Source organism: Pongo abelii, chromosome 1 (assembly GCF_028885655.2).
Source record: "Pongo abelii isolate AG06213 chromosome 1, NHGRI_mPonAbe1-v2.0_pri, whole genome shotgun sequence".
NCBI classification, from domain to species: domain Eukaryota; kingdom Metazoa; phylum Chordata; class Mammalia; order Primates; family Hominidae; genus Pongo; species Pongo abelii.
In genome coordinates, this window is record NC_071985.2 from 154,980,493 (window position 1) to 154,996,469 (window position 15,977).

At 36.7% G+C, this 15,977-nt stretch overlaps 1 protein-coding gene across 7 annotated transcripts in view; it reads right to left on the reverse strand.

Moving 5' to 3' along the window:
* Positions 1–15,977, reverse strand: part of DNAJB4 (DnaJ heat shock protein family (Hsp40) member B4) — a 35,535-nt gene that overhangs the window by 12,581 nt on the left and 6,977 nt on the right. The window contains exon 2 of one of the 7 annotated variants that reach the window (XM_054547125.2): positions 10,443–10,560. The exons of 4 other annotated variants lie outside the window; for them this stretch is intronic. In XM_054547125.2, the coding sequence (XP_054403100.1) occupies positions 10,443–10,560 (118 nt within the window). Of the gene's footprint in view, positions 1–7,700; positions 8,026–10,442; positions 10,561–15,977 lie in introns of those variants that run through there. 2 more of the 7 variants (XM_054547069.2, XM_054547130.2) reach the window with 2 other exon arrangements.

The window sequence follows — 15,977 nt, forward strand, 5'->3', positions numbered from 1 at the left end:
TAACATGCCAATATTTCAACACAGAATGTCACAACTATATATTTATGTACTCCATACTAGGTGAAAAATCATTACAGTCATTAAACACCCTATGTTAAAAGAAGTTAAAGTTAATATACAGATAAAAGGAACAACAGCCGTACTTCAGGTATTTTTTGATTTTTAAGCTATTTGTTAAGTACATAATATTGAAATGTACGTTGTTTAAATTAGGATTTTCAAGTAATTTACATCGTCTTCTAAATTCTTGGGGTCTATCAATCAGAAACGCTGGAAAGTTTATGTACTGGTTTCACGTTGTTAATAGAATATCTATAATAAAATTCAAATGCATTATTTAAAAATAAGTGAAGGACTTAAACATGATTTTAGCTAACTAACTAGTTATTTCTAGTATACATGAGTTCATAGTTCTGGCGAACAAATACTTATTTTTGAAATTTTAGTATCTGAACTTAGTTACTTCAACTAAACTAAAACTGAATGAGATCCCTGCCACCCCTCAACCCCCGTCCCCCGCAGCCGCCCCACAGGGTCCCTATTTAAAGAATTGCGGTGCTGCAGGAAAGCTAGAACAAAGTATCAGGTTACAGACAGTACATACTCATGTTCCTTACAAGACTTAACTGCAACTAGATCAATGTAAAATTTGGATATGCCACTTAAGGGGCAGTAATATGAGAAATGTTTTTTCTTTCAAAAACACATTTCCCTAATTATAAATATATATTCATTGTTGGAGATTTTGGAAAACACAGAAAAAAGTTTTTAAAAATCTCCCTATAATACCATTTTAGGTAATCCCTGTTAAATGTTACTGTATTTACTTCTAATCCTGTTTTCTATAAATATTCATGGTTATTTGCTGTAGTTTTATAATTTTTTGTTAAGAAAGTTAGATCATAGCATTTATATACCCTTTTCATGCCTGCTTTTGAAAGTATAACATATTTTGGGTATTTATGAGACATTTTCTATGTATATAACTCATCTTTTATCTCCTGTATGGTTTTCACATCTTTTCAAAAATGTTCCCATTTCTATTAGAGAGATAAATAAGAAAATGTCAAAAGAATTGCACACGGTCCAAATAAAATGTTAAAAAACCTTTATGAGGAAAAGAAAATGTACATATATGTTTAGAATATAATAAAGGGTAATAATCATGTGTTAACCTTTAAAGAAATGAGAACGCCTACTCTATATGCCAAGCAATGATGATTCAGCAATTCTTTCTGAATGTTCATCTTTGTGCATTTTGACAGCTATGATTTTCTACTCTTCAAAATTCTCTACTTTAAAAACACCATGACATTAGAAATGTATAACATTGATCTAGCCTACCTGTAGGTTACAGAGGTTTGTCAGCTATTTATCAATTTTTTTAGCCTCACCAAGAAATACTCAATGTCAAAAGGTACTTTCAAATCCAAAAAACTTAGTGAAAAATGCTAATATCCAAAGTCACCTTAAGACTCCCAGTTTTAAAAAGCATATTGCCAAACTGAAATCCAGTGCAAGGATCAGTATCACATAGAGTAAAAAACATAATAAAAAAATCACCTATTATAAAATTCATTTCCAAGGGAGATCCTTTAAATATTCACTACCAAAGGAATGGTGACTTTACTGTTTAACAACCGGAAATTGTTCTGGTGGGTAGTGTTTGCAGAAAAAAAAAGATACTTATTTGATTCAATCATTTTCAGAGAGCTAGGAATATTATCAAAACTTGACACAGTAAATTATTTTAAAGAACCTGAAGACCGGGTCTTTCACATTTGTGAGAAATTGTATTACATATTAACAGACGGAAAGAAATCTGGCTCCCTAGACACTGAAAAGGGTGAAAAGGGATTTTCACATTTCTTTAAATATCACACACACATAAGAATCATAATAGTAAAGTTGAAAAGCAAGAATTCACCTCAACTTTGACATTTCAAGTTAATAAGAAAGCAAGTATAATTGTGGTTTACTACTATTAATACAACAATCTGGCTAGCTTTTGGTAAAATGAGCAGATACTTGCACACTTATAGCTTTGCAAAGCTTTGTAAATTATTCAAACATTTGGCAATAGTAAAAGCCACTAAATATTATTTTAATAGCTCTATAAATACCACACCTGGAAATTTATCCTTAAAAAATAATTTAAAGACAATAATTATATTTACAAATATACCCATTGCAAATAGATGAAATAGGGTAAAGCATCAAGATGATCATCTTTAAAAGTACATAGTACTTTGGAGATATTTTACCCTTATATTCACTTTTTCAGACTGAGATGTCTTCTCTACTACTTAGGAGTTGAAAATCCATTTTACAATACGATCACTTTACATTAAATCTTGGTCATCCAAGTTTGTATGATATGAATGCGGCAATTTTGGGGGTGGGGTGGGGTGGGATTGTCATTCCTGCAAATAATTATGACAAAAACAGGAAGAGTATGTAAAAGGGAGAGTAGCGGTAGCCTGTAGGGGAAATGGAACAGAGAAGAGCTGAGATCAAAGCTTATTTAATAAAAGTAAAATAAATAAAAGCTTATTTATTTTAAAGGTTAAAATAAAACCAAAAAAATACATAGAAATAGTCTATCTGAAATATTTAGAAATCACATAAATGCTGCTTATTTGATGTTATAGGTTACATGTATGTGTGACGGAAAGTTTGAAGAGAACAAAAACTAGCTTGAGTTAGTAACTGACATACATTTTTTCTCTTAAAACTAAAGAATGCTGCATTTTTAACAAAGATATAAAAATTAGCACTTGCATTTTTAAATTTTTACTTTACTACTCAAACATTGGTAAGCTTATTCCATGAAAACACAATTATCTTCCCTTTATTACAAGAAAAGTACAGTCAGGTGAGGTGACTCATGCCTGTAATCCCAGCACTTTGGGAGGCCAAGGCAGGAGGATCACTTGAGCTCAGGAGTTCAAGACCAGCCTGGGCAACATAATGAGACCTTATCTCTACCAAAAACTAATTTTTTTAAAAAATGGAAATTAAGATAGCATTTCAACCACAAAAAACTAAAAGTATAATTTGTTATTCAGTTGATGTCATCTTCATCTTCTACTTTGACTTTATTCATATATAATAAAAAACAAGTTTTCTTTTTCCAACTCACAAATCATTTCTCAGTTTATAATAAAATAGTACAGAAGAAGATAAAATGCCATGAGTCTCAGAAGAAATTACATCAAAATTCAGATCATCACTTAAATGCTGGAGGACAAATGACTTCTCATATTTTACCAACGCACCTGTGAAAAACTTTTACTGGCAATATTTAATTCTTAAATGGGTCACATTTAGTCCTAAAATTTCTTTTTTTTTTTTTTCTTTTTTGAGATGGGGCTTGCTCTGTCACCCAGGCTGCAGTGAAGTGGCACAATCATAGCTCACTGCACCCTTGAACTCCTAGGCTCAAGTGATCCTGCTGCCTCAGCCTCTCGAGTAGCTGGGACTACAGGCCAATGCAACATCTGCCTTATTTTAATTTTTTATAGAGACCAGGTCTCACCATGTTGCCCAGGCTAGTCTCCAACTCCTGAGCTCAAACAATCCTCCTGCCTTGACCTCCCAAGATCCTGGGATTACAGGCATAAACCAGGGTGCTTGGTCCCTGAAATTTTGATCCTGGGATTACAGGCATAAACCAGGGTGCTTGGACCCTGAAATTTCTTTCTTTCTTTTTTTTGAGACAGGGTCTCACTCTGTCACCCAGGCTGGACCAGAATGGAGTGCAGTGGCACAATCTCGGCTCACTGGAACCTCTGCCTCCGAGGTTTTAAGAAATCTCTGCTTCAGCCTCCCGAATAGCTGGGATTACAGGTGCATGCCACCACGCCCAGCTAATTTTTTTGTATTTTTAGTAGAGACGAGGTTTTGCCATCTTGGCCAGACTGATCTTGAACTCTTGACCTCGTGATTCACCCGCCTCGGCCTCCCAAAGTACTGGGATTACAGGCATAAGCCACCACACCCGGCCCTGAAATTTCTTAGTGATTCATATTAGAAAATTATGACCTCCATTCCCCAATACTACCTGTCCAAGAATAAGCAAATAAACTGAGGCTCTTTTAAACTCTGTTAACAGTGCTTTAGATATTTGAATATATAACCTCAGAGTATGTAAAAGTGATTATATTTGCCGAAGTGACACCCAGGAAATATTCATAATATAGTGATTAAAAGCACAGATTTTGGAGCTGGAGTGCCTGGGTTAGAATCCTGGTAACACTACTTATAGCTGTAAGACCTTGGACTTAAATCTCTCTGACCTCAGCTTCCTCATCTGTCAAACAGAGTTAACTCTGTTAACTGTTAAGCTGGTAACATTAATACCAATTTAGGACTGTTGTGAGGATTAAATGCGATCAATGTGTGATACTTAAATGTGATTGGCACGTAGTGAGGACTACCAAAGTGTTAGCTACTCTTACCATGATGATGATCTCATATGAACTTGAAAAATTTTTTTCCAGGAAAATTACTATATGTATAACAAAATGTTCTTATTTATAAGCATACATGCACACACACTCACACATACACACACAACTGTCCAATTGGTATTTCTAAATATTCCAGTTAATATTTGCTACTCATTCATGTTGATTTTGTTAAAATATAAAATCATTTAAACTTCCCATAGGTAGCATTCACTGTATTTCAATTCCAATATTTATATTCTTAAAGTATATATCTTTGATTTTGGAATCAGAAGATCTGTGCAGCCTTAATATCTGTCGATGCCTCACATATCTCAGTCGTACCAAATTACTTGAAAATTATCTAGGGGAAACCATTATTTATCAATTCCTCTTAGAGGGCTAGCACAAAAGAATAAAGACTTAAAAATCTGAATACTTGGTTTCTAATCTCAGTTCTCCCACTTAACAGGCGAGTAACTTAGACATATCATTTAAATTCTCTGAATACCTAACTCACAAAGATTATTGTGAGAGTCAGATAATACATGTGACAGTACTACAATTTATATGACATCTACATATACATTATTTTCAGTATTTTAAGCTATATAAACTATTTTGCTACCACTTGGATGTCTATTGACAAATAGTCTCCTTTGACTCAGGAAGTTTCACTTGGCATAAAGCATTAAAGTAACTACCAGATTCACCCCCAAAGGAGTCTGGCATCCCCCAAGATCTTCCCTCTTGCCAAGTTCCCTTTTCAGACCTTTATCTCTGAATTTTACTATCTTCTCAGTGTTTAAAAAAAAAAAAAAAAAAAAAAAAAAACCTGTTCTATGCCTTCCCATAATAACATTTATATAATACTTTACAGTTTATAAAATACTTCCATATGCTTTCTCACATACATCTGATACTCAAGTGATAAGATTTCAAAGAGCTTTTCTATAGCTACAGTCTAATAATGAGCTAAGATATTCTTGACAAAGAATATCTTTGAGACTCTGTCTCAAAAAGAAAAGAAGAGAAAAAAAGTTAATTATTATCCTCAACTTGGGCTGGAGTGGTGGGGATAGGAAAGACTTCAGAACAGAAAAATGTGAGCAAAGTCATGAAAGACTGATAGATTTTGAAAGAGAAAGGGAGAATTTGCAATTTGGATCAGGAACACAAAGAAGCAAAAGAGCATAAAATGTATTTGATACAGCAAAAATACTGGTGAGATTAATGCATGCAAATTAGGAAGGCTTGCCCTGGGAAGCTGGCAGAAAATAAGTTACGGTCAGATTGTTCGAAGTTTTTTTTATGGAGACAGGGTTTTACTGTCACCGAGGCTGGAGTGCAGTGGCATTGTCACAGATCGCTGCAGCCATGATCTCTCCTGGGCTCAGCCTCCCAAGTAACTGGTATTACAGGCTCACACCACCACTACATCTTGCTAAAATATATATAGATATAGATATAGATATGTAGATATAGATATATAGATACAGATATAGATATATCTATATATATATATTTTTTGTAGAGACAGGTTCTCACTATGTCTCCCAGGCTGGTCTCAAACTCCTGAGCTCAAGCAATCCTCCCGTCTCAACCTCCCAGTGTTGGGATTACAGGTGTGAGCAACTGCACCCAGCTGAAAGTTTTTAATGTCACACTTGATGACTGCTCTTTCATGCTCTTCAAAAAGCACTAATTCAATAGTTTGGTCTTTGAAAAAAAATTACTTGAAGAGGTTGCTTCATTTCTTAAGTGTCCATTTATTTCCAAACCAGTGAAATTACTTTTCTGGTTGTCAGTAAGGTAAAGGTTCTTAACAAAGTTTCATTAATAATCTGTAAGCTTCCTGGCCAGGCGCTGTGGCTTACGCCTGTGGTTCCGGCTACTCTAGAGGCTGAGGCAGGAGGATCACTTGAGCCCAGGAGATCAAGGTTGCAGTAAGCCATGATCGCAGTCCACCCGGGTGACAGAGGGAGATCGTCTCAAGTAATAATAATTTGTAAGCCCCCAAGAGCACCAACATAAGATGGCAAACTAACTTAAAATGGTTGGTAGGAAGAACAATTTTAGTCATAATTCTCTGTGGACTATTGTCTGTATCATCAAAATTTCCATTTTATCCCTACAGTAATATTAGTAATTCCCCAAGTTTTCAAATGTTGATACTGTGTCATGGCTTGGTTTTATAATACTTTCCCTGAATGAAGCACTATAATATATACTTGTCTAGTGGTCTTTAAAACAAGATTTTAAATTAAGTTTAAAAAATTAAAAAGTACACGCCTTTCAAAAAATAAGAAAATAAAATTGCTTTAAATGTATAGAAATTACTAGATTTAGAGACACCCAGGGATCAGACATATTTTATACTTAAAAAAATAAATCAGCCAGGTGCAGTAGCTCACACCTGTAATCCCAGCACTTAGAAGCGCGAGGTGAGATGATCACTTGAGCCCAGGAGTTTGAGACTAGCCTGGGCAACAAAGTGAGAATTCCATCCCTACAAAAAATTTACAAATTAGCCAGGCATGGTGGCATGTGCCTGTAGTCCCAGCTACTCAGGAGGCTCAGGCAGGGGGATGGCTTGGGTCCAGGAGGTCAAGGCTGCAGGTGAGCCATGATCATGCCACTGTGTTCAAACCTGAGTGACAGAGTAAGACCCTGTATCCAAAAAATATATATATCATTTCCTTTTTTGGGGAGTATAGAACTAACTTATTCTAAATGGGATGAACAAAACATTCAAGCAACAACTAGCCCTTCTTTGTTACCCTCTTTTACAATAAGTCCTTGAAAGCTTGCTAATGACTAGTGAATGTACAGTGAGCTAATATACTTTTCTGGCATTTTAAAATAATTTAAAATAAAGGGTTCTTTTTTTTGTTTTGTTTTTTGCGACAGAACCTCACTCTGTTGCCCAGGCTGGAGTGCAATGGCAGAGTCTGGGCTCACTGTAACCTCCGCCTCCTGGGTTCAAGTGATTCTCCTATTTCAGCCTCCCAAGTAGCTGGGACTACAGGCATGTGCCACCACACCTGGCTAATTTAAAATAAAGTGTTCTTTACACTGATTTTAACACTGAGTTAGGCCCAGGGTAATAGCTCAAACTTGTAATCCCAGTACTTTAGGAAGCCAAGGCAAAAGGATCACTTGAATCTAGGAGTTCAAGACCAGCTGAGCAACATAGTGAGACCTCGTATCTACAAAAAATAAAACAGATTAGCCAGATGTGGTGGCATGTACCTGTAGTCCTAGCTACTTGGGAGGCTGAGGCAGGAGGATCACTTGAGCCCAGGGAGATGAGGCTGCACTGAGCCGTGATCACGACACCACTGCACTTCAAGCCTGGGCAACAGAGCAAGACTGTCTCAAAACCAAAAAACAAAACCAAAAACACTGTATTAGCCAAAAAATTTTAAAAAGAGCTAGAGTTTCTACATCATTTTAAATGGGTCTTGATAAACTAATATTTCATTATAACACTTTGCCTGTGTTGAAAGATCACACTATTTAGATCAGTGCTGTCCAACAGAAATATAAAGCAAGCTACAAATGCAAGCCACATTTCCAGAAACTGTATTTTTTTAAAGTAAAAAGAAACATGAAATTAATTTTAATAATGTATTTTATTTAACCTAGTAAATCCAAAATATTATCATTGCAGCATATAATCAAAATACAAATTATCAATGAAATACTTTACATTCTTTATTTTTTGTACTAAATATTTGAAATACAGCATGTATTTTACACTTTGACCTCAATTCAGATAGGTACATTTCAGTAGCTTAAGAGCCTCATGTGGCTAGTGGCTACTGTGTTGGACAGTGCAGATCTACTGGTTCCTTCTAGTCAGCAGTACCATAATCCAATTTTTCAGAAATCTCAGCCTGTGAATCTCAGCCCAAGTATACCACACTTACATACCTCTCACATGTACATTTAGGGTAAATAAAGTCTTAACAGGTGAACTCTATTTTACTTATAAAATAGTATTACATTGTTCATCTACATAAACGATATAAGAATTTTTTTCAAAATAATACTTTACACTTAAGGTAGTAGGAATGGATTTACACATGCTCAGTTGACATATACTTTCACAATGTTTAACTGTAAAAGCAACACTTGGAAATGAGCAATCTATGTGATTTTCACTTTTATCTTTTCTAAAATGTCTCTTCTCATACTCTTTTCTTATATGTGGCCTGAGATGTCATCTTAACTGGCTCATTAGAAAAATGAGAGTAGTTAAAAAAAAAAAAAAAGAGAGAGAGTAGTTTAAGGAGTACAGAGAAAAAAAATGTCTGTAGCCCAAGAAGAGGAGAGGATATGCAGCTGTTTCACTGAACTATCAGGCTCTTAGCCAAGACTGCAACAAACTGATTATTTAGCAAGTTTGTTTAGCTAATTGTTTACAATTCTCAAATCATTTTTCTTTTTTTTTTTTGAGACAGTCTTGCTCTGTCACCCAGGCTAGAGTGCAGTGGTTTGATTATGGCTCACTGCAGTCTCAGCCTCCGGGGCTCAAGCAGTCCTCCCAACTCAGCCTCCCAAATAGCTGGGACTACAGGCATGTGCCACCATGTCTAGCTATTTTTTCTTTTGTAGAGATAGGGTCTCCCTATTTTGCTCAGGCTAGTCTTGAACTCCTGGGTTCAAGCTATCTTCCCACCTCAGCCTCCCAAAGTGCTAGGATTATAGGTGTGAGCCATTGTGCCTGGCCTCTCAAATGATTTAATTTAAATCGGTACCAAACTTTAACTGTGAATTAACTTTATCGTATACTGCATCCATTAAAACATAATCACCAAACCACTGCTACCATGGAGACTTAACTATGATTCAAAGACTTTAATAATGGCTACCAAATATAAGTATTAGAACATTTATATAAATAAGCCAGTATGTCCTATAGTATTTACCAACTACTATAAAATTCAGCCATTTACTACCTAATTCCAAATGCATGAGCTTGAACTATTCTAATTGTCTAAAGAAGGATATTTAGAGAAAAAAATTGATCTCTAAAATAAATTAACTGTAAATGGATGGGTTTTAATGTTCAAGTTATTAATATTTCAAAAATATAACCTTTTTATTATCTAGGTCAAATCAGCATATCAAGCCAACCATTACTGAGACCCCACTGTGCTATACTGTTACATGTTAACATGAAGGATAAAACAGTATAATACATAGTCCCTACCCTTAAGGAGTTTATACGATAAATAGGTCAGGCGCGGTGGCTCATGCCTGTACCCCACCAGCACCTTAGAAGGCCAAGGAGGGCGGATCACTTGAGGTCAGGAGTTTGAGACCAGCCTGGCCAACGTGGTGAAACCCTATCTCTATTAAAAATACAAAAAAATTAGCCAGATGTGGTGGCACACACTTGTAGTCCCAGCTACTTGGGAGGCTGAGGCAAGAGAATTGTTTAAACCTGGGAGGTGGAGGTTGCAGTGAGCCAAGATTGTTCCACTGCATTCCAGCCTGGGTGACAGAGCGAGACTCCATCTCAAAAAAGAAAAAAATAAAATAAAAAGGAGTTTATACTATAACTATATAAAGTAATACCTACTGTCTATTGTTGCTTTTGCCAGACAGCAGTAGAGTTGAGTAGTTGCAGCAGAGACTGTATGGCCCACAAGGCCTAAAATAGTTACCGTCTGGCCCTTACCAAGAAATGTTTGCCAACTTCTGCTTTATACAAATTATTCTTCGCTGGAGGGAGAGGAAAGTCTAAATAAAGCACTAAACATGATAAAATTTAATTGCATCTGGCAAACTATAAAAACTATAGTTTTTACAATAAACACTCAGAAATAGGCTGGGCGCGGTGGCTCAAGCCTGTAATCCTAGCACTTTGGGAGGCTGAGGCGGGTGGATCACCTGAAGTCAGGAGTTCAAGACCAGCCTGGCCAACATGATGAAACCCTGTCTCTACTAAAAACACAAAAATTAGCCAGGTGTGGTAGCACATGCCTGTAATTCCAGCTACTCGGGAGACTGAAGCAGGATAATCGCTTGAACCCGGGAGGCAGAGGTTGTAGCGAGCTGAGATCGTACCATTGCACTCCAGCCTGGGCAACAGAGTGAGACTCTGTCTCAAAAAAAAAGAATAAAGATCAACCTGTTTTTGCTTGTCTGATGGTAAAATAAAACCTATATGCTGATTCTCAACCTAGACATGACTGCTAAAGGGAATATATTAGAGTATTTAAAGTGTGAGGTGAGATGCTTATCAAAAAGGGTGGCATGTGTTTTAAAAGGCAGAGAAAGACTGTTTAATAATCATACCTCTGTATTGTTCCCCTCGACCATTCCCATCTAATTCATCGGTCCTGGTCATAAATGATAATGGCTATTTCCCAAAATGAAATTTACCCTGAAGTAGTTGATTCTCATTTGTTATGTTCTATAAAACCCATAGTTATGTTCTATAAAACATTTGCCATGGTTATGTTCTATAAAATCATCCCAAATGCTAAATTAGAGAATACTGAGTCACTGCCCCTAAGGGAAATACAGTGTTAGGTTCCTGCCAGGCTCTGGTCACATTTTCATCAACTGATCAATACATAACCTCTTCTATGTGTATTTCTGTTAAAGATACCTTAATAATATATATTGTTGATTCACTGACATTGAACTCATAGCCAACAGAACTATGACTCATGCCTGAATGAAGCTTACCTAACATTTGAATTTTCTCTGTAAGGCACATCACAGCCTTCTTGTGCTTAGCAACACTAGACAGCACTTTAGCACTATGCTTAGAGGCCATTTTAAATAGTAAAGTCACCAATAAAAAAACAGAAAGCACAAAAATACAAAAATGTGGCACTAAATGGACCATGAAAAGGAGACTTGTTTAAAAGTATGAGAACTGAAACATGAGGGCAGACCACTGACTTGTTCAACCTCAGCTAGTTCATTTTTTTGTGTGTGTGGAGATGGTGGGAGGGGTTGCACTATGTTGCCCAGGCTGGTCTTGAACTCCTGGCCTCAAGCAATCCTTCTGCCTCAGCCTCCTAAGGTGGTGGGATTACAGATGTGAGCCTCTGTGCAAAGCTCAGCTAGTTCTTAAATATTTTGCCACTCTGAACATGCATATGTCTAAAAATGACCTTGAAAGCATTTCGAGTATTGATTTTGGGGTTACAAATACATTTTGGTGAGTAGGCAAATTCATAAATACAGAATTGACAAATAATGAGAATCAACTGTATAATAATATCATTACTGAGAATCTTCTGCATTAACCATAATCAGTTAAAAAAATTGTTTGTGAACAATGGTAACATTAATAAGTACACAGGCACCAAAGTTAATACCTTTGAAGTGATATTTGTTATATATAAAGCAAATAGGGTATGTGTGTAGGTGTATTTCCCTCTTCCCTACTCCAGGAGCCCTTCACCTAGCTTACTTCTGCTTTGAGACTCACCCTGTAGTTGGGCTTCTGTGAAGCCCAAACTTGGGTTAGATTCCCCAGACCTTGAGCTCCTACACTTCCCCCCATATCTCTACTGTATTACACATCACCTTACATAACCATCTGTGTGTTTATGCCTTATCCACTGGATTGTAACCAGTGGGGTCCTGTTTTATTTCTAGAACAAGGCGTTTACAATATATTGCTGTTCAATAAACTTTTACTGAATGAATGAATCACAAAGAGATGAGAAATAACAAGAACCTAAAGTAGGATGACTATGAAATAAACAGACCAACAGGTAGGATTAAGTAGTAAGAAATAGCATCTGTATAATTTGCCCATCAGCTGGATGTAGGGAAGAGGAAGGATTTCAGACTGCCCATTTCTGGATTGACAAAGGTGTGCACAGTTGTGCTACTAATGAAAGTATAGAATATAAGAAGAGTACTTTTTAAGTGTAAAGACAAGCTCTACTGCGAACATTCCTGTAACCTTATTAATAACCCCTTCATCTATGCTACTTCAATAGTTGGTAAGTTTTGCTGCATAAGACTGCATTCCTAGTTACTTATTTCTCTGACTAACTACCTCATTAAAATGTAAGATAATATAAGGTAAATTTTATTTAATTTTTGACTCTCCAAAAACCAACACAACAATATTCATTTGAATTGAACGTGGATGAAGACATCCAGGAGATATTCTGAACTGGAGCTTAGAAATATTAGTTGGAGACAAATATTTAGAAAGGATCCTAATGCAAGTGATATTTTATAGTGTGAAGGAGGTACAATTCTTGGAAAGAATCAAAGACAGAACTTTGGGATGACCAGCATTTAAGGGGCACATCAATCAACAGGAGACAATAAAAAAGACAGAAGGAACCATCAGAGATCAACCAGGTGAGAATGCTGTGGCAGACACTGCTGGTTACATACCAAAGAACCACTCATATCTTCTTTCTAGCTAACAGATATCTTCTCCCAGAAATAGAGTAATGAACTCAAGGAAGGTGAGAGCATCCCCTAGTCTCTGGGGGATGGCTCACGGTTGATTTAAATCAATCACCGTAGTATTTCCTTTGCCAGTGATTGTGTAAGGGCAGACATGTGACATGGTTCTAGCCAATGAGATGTAAGAGAGATGTTCTCGGGATTTTCCTCCCTATAAGGAGATAACCACCAAGGAGAAACCCCAGCACTGCATCCTGTTTTTGAAAAATGAAATTCTTACAATCCTAAAGGTAGACATCTATGACACAGTGAAAATGGCAGAATACAAAGACAGTAAGAGCCTAACTTGACAGTGTTGCATGAACTACCTATCATTGGGCTTAAGAGATTCTCTTACTTGGAGCTGAAGGCATCCTGACACCACTAGTGTCCAAAAACCAAAAGACAGAAACTATTTCATGAAGGATATAGAAAAGTAAAGAAAGATGATAGAAAAGTATCTGTAAGAGTGAGAATGATTTTGGCTTCAGTAGTAATAGTTAATCCTGGTGAGCCCTCAAAAAAATATTAACAATGTGCAAGCATTATTCTAAAAACACATGTATCCTCATTTAATCTCTCAGAATTCTATGAGGTAGATAGAATTGTGACCAATAAAAGCTAGAATGCGGTAAATTGAACATTAAGAGAGAAATGAAAATGAAATAGTAAATTTAAATATTTCTAAAAAGTTGTCTGAAGTAAAGGAGATAGAGTTGTAATAAGGAAAGGATAAAAGAGGTTTTAAGATAGTCCAGGGAAGAAGAAAACAATATAGAGGAGGATATTTAAAAACATGTAAGACATATAATAAAAGAAATAATTGCTTAAATGACATCTCAAAGAAGATAAGATTTGATATGATTTGATACCAAGAGTACCAGTAGATGAGACGTGAATAAAATTAGAGGCGGGCTCTGAGAGCAAAAGGAAGTAGACGACGACAATTTATAAATTTGAAAGTAAAAGGACTAGGAAGACCAAGAAGTTCATACACAGTATCAATACTCTGTTTAAAAAGAGAGGGGTGGGGGGACATCCACTGCTAAGGATTCAGACTAAAGTAGGGTGTTTGCTAAGAATGGTGGTAGTTCAGTATGTCAATTATGGAAAATAGGGAAGCAGCTGATCAGAAACAAACAATTACTAAATCCCACTAAGGACCCAGCTGAAACCAGAATGAATGAACATTCATTTATTTACAAATTTTTATTAAGGACCTTTCATATGCCAATGCACCTTTCTAGGTGCTACGGATACAGTATGAACAAAAATCCCTGCCTCATTCTCCGTACATTCTAGTTGGGGGAGATATAATAAAAATGTTTAAATACTGTAAGTTGTGTTAGATGGTGATAAAAGCTAAGAAAAATAAAGCAGAAGATGTAAATAAGGAGATTCAAAATTTAGATAGGGTAGCCAGAAATGATTTCAGAGAAAATATTAGCACTACAATCTGAAAGGAAAGGAGGAAAGCTATGCAATCCATATGGTAGAACTTATTGGATAGAGGGCAATATCAAATACCAAAGCCTAGAAGTGAGGGAATGCAAGGCATCTTTGAGGAACTGCAAGGTGGCTGAGTCAGAATGATAGAGATGGTGAAGGGGTTGAAAGATGGTCAGAGAAATAACAGGTGCAATACAGAGGCTTGTAGGCCACTAAAGACTTTGACTTGCATTCTGAGGGAAGATACAATGCCATTGGAGAGTTTTACGCAGAATGATAGGTCACTTTGATTCTTAACAGCGTGGGAAAGACGGTGGGCAAGGGTGGAAGACCAATAAGAACTGATGGGCACAGTGGCTCAGACCTGTAGTCCCAGCACTTTGGTATGCTGAGGCAGGAGGATAGCTTGAGGCCACGAGTTTCAGACTAGCCTGGACAATATAACGATACTCTGCCTCTACAAAAGATAAAAAATGTCAGCCAGATATGGTGGCACATGCCTGTAACCCTAGCTACTCGGAAGGCCGAGGCAGGATTGCTCGAGCACAGGAGTTTGAGGTTACAGTGAGCTCTGATTATACCACTGCACTCAAGCCTGAGTGACAAAGTGAGACACTGTCTGGGGGGAAAATACATATATATATATATAAAATGTATGTATATATATTATGTATATATATAAAATCTTTATGTATGTATATGTACATATATAAAATATATATACATACACACATATGGCTTAGGGTGCCAAAGAGTAAACAAACTCAAAAAAGGTTAAAGAATTTGGCAAGGTCACTGAAGTAGCAATATACATATATATTCAGGTGATTTGGACCATGATGTAGCAGTGGAGGTGATGAGAAGTGGTGAACTTCTGGATATATCTTAAAGGTAGAGTCAATAGGATTTCCTGGTGAATCAGACAGGGAATGTGAGGAAAAACCAATAAGGACACCAAGGTTTTTCAACTTCAGCAAACAGAGAACAGACTTGCTACTTTCTAAAATAGAGGGGAGAAGGGAGAAACTGAGGAGTTCAATATTGGACATATAAAATAAAGATGCATGGGGCCAGGCACAGTGGCTCAAACTCAGCACTTTGGGAGGCAAGGCAGGAGGACTGCTTGAGGCCAGGAGTTTGAGACCAGCCTAGGCAACATAGCGAGACCCCCATCTCTACAAAAAATATAAAAATTAGCCAGGTGTGCTGATGCATGCCTGTAGTCCTAGCTACTCAGGAGGCTGAGGCATGGGGATCACTTGAGCCCAGGAGCTCAAGGCTGCAGTGAGCTAAGACTGCACCACTGCACTTCAGTTTGGGCGACAGAGATCCTGTCTCTTAAAAAAATAATAAATAAAATAAGATGCATGGAAATCCCAGTAGGCAGCTGGATATGTGAGTCTGGTATTCACAGCAGTCCAGACAAAAGAGAAAAATTTGGGAAGAGTGTAGGTGATATTTGAAACCATGAGACTAGAGGAAATTACTAGAATAATAGATAGGGTAAAAGGGCACAAGGATTGAGTCCTAGCATTCACAAACGCAGTAGTAAGAATAACTATTACTAGGAAAGTGGGGCCTCTCCCTCACCCCTGAGATGAATCCTAATTATTCTAAGCCAGTATGACACTTGATAGA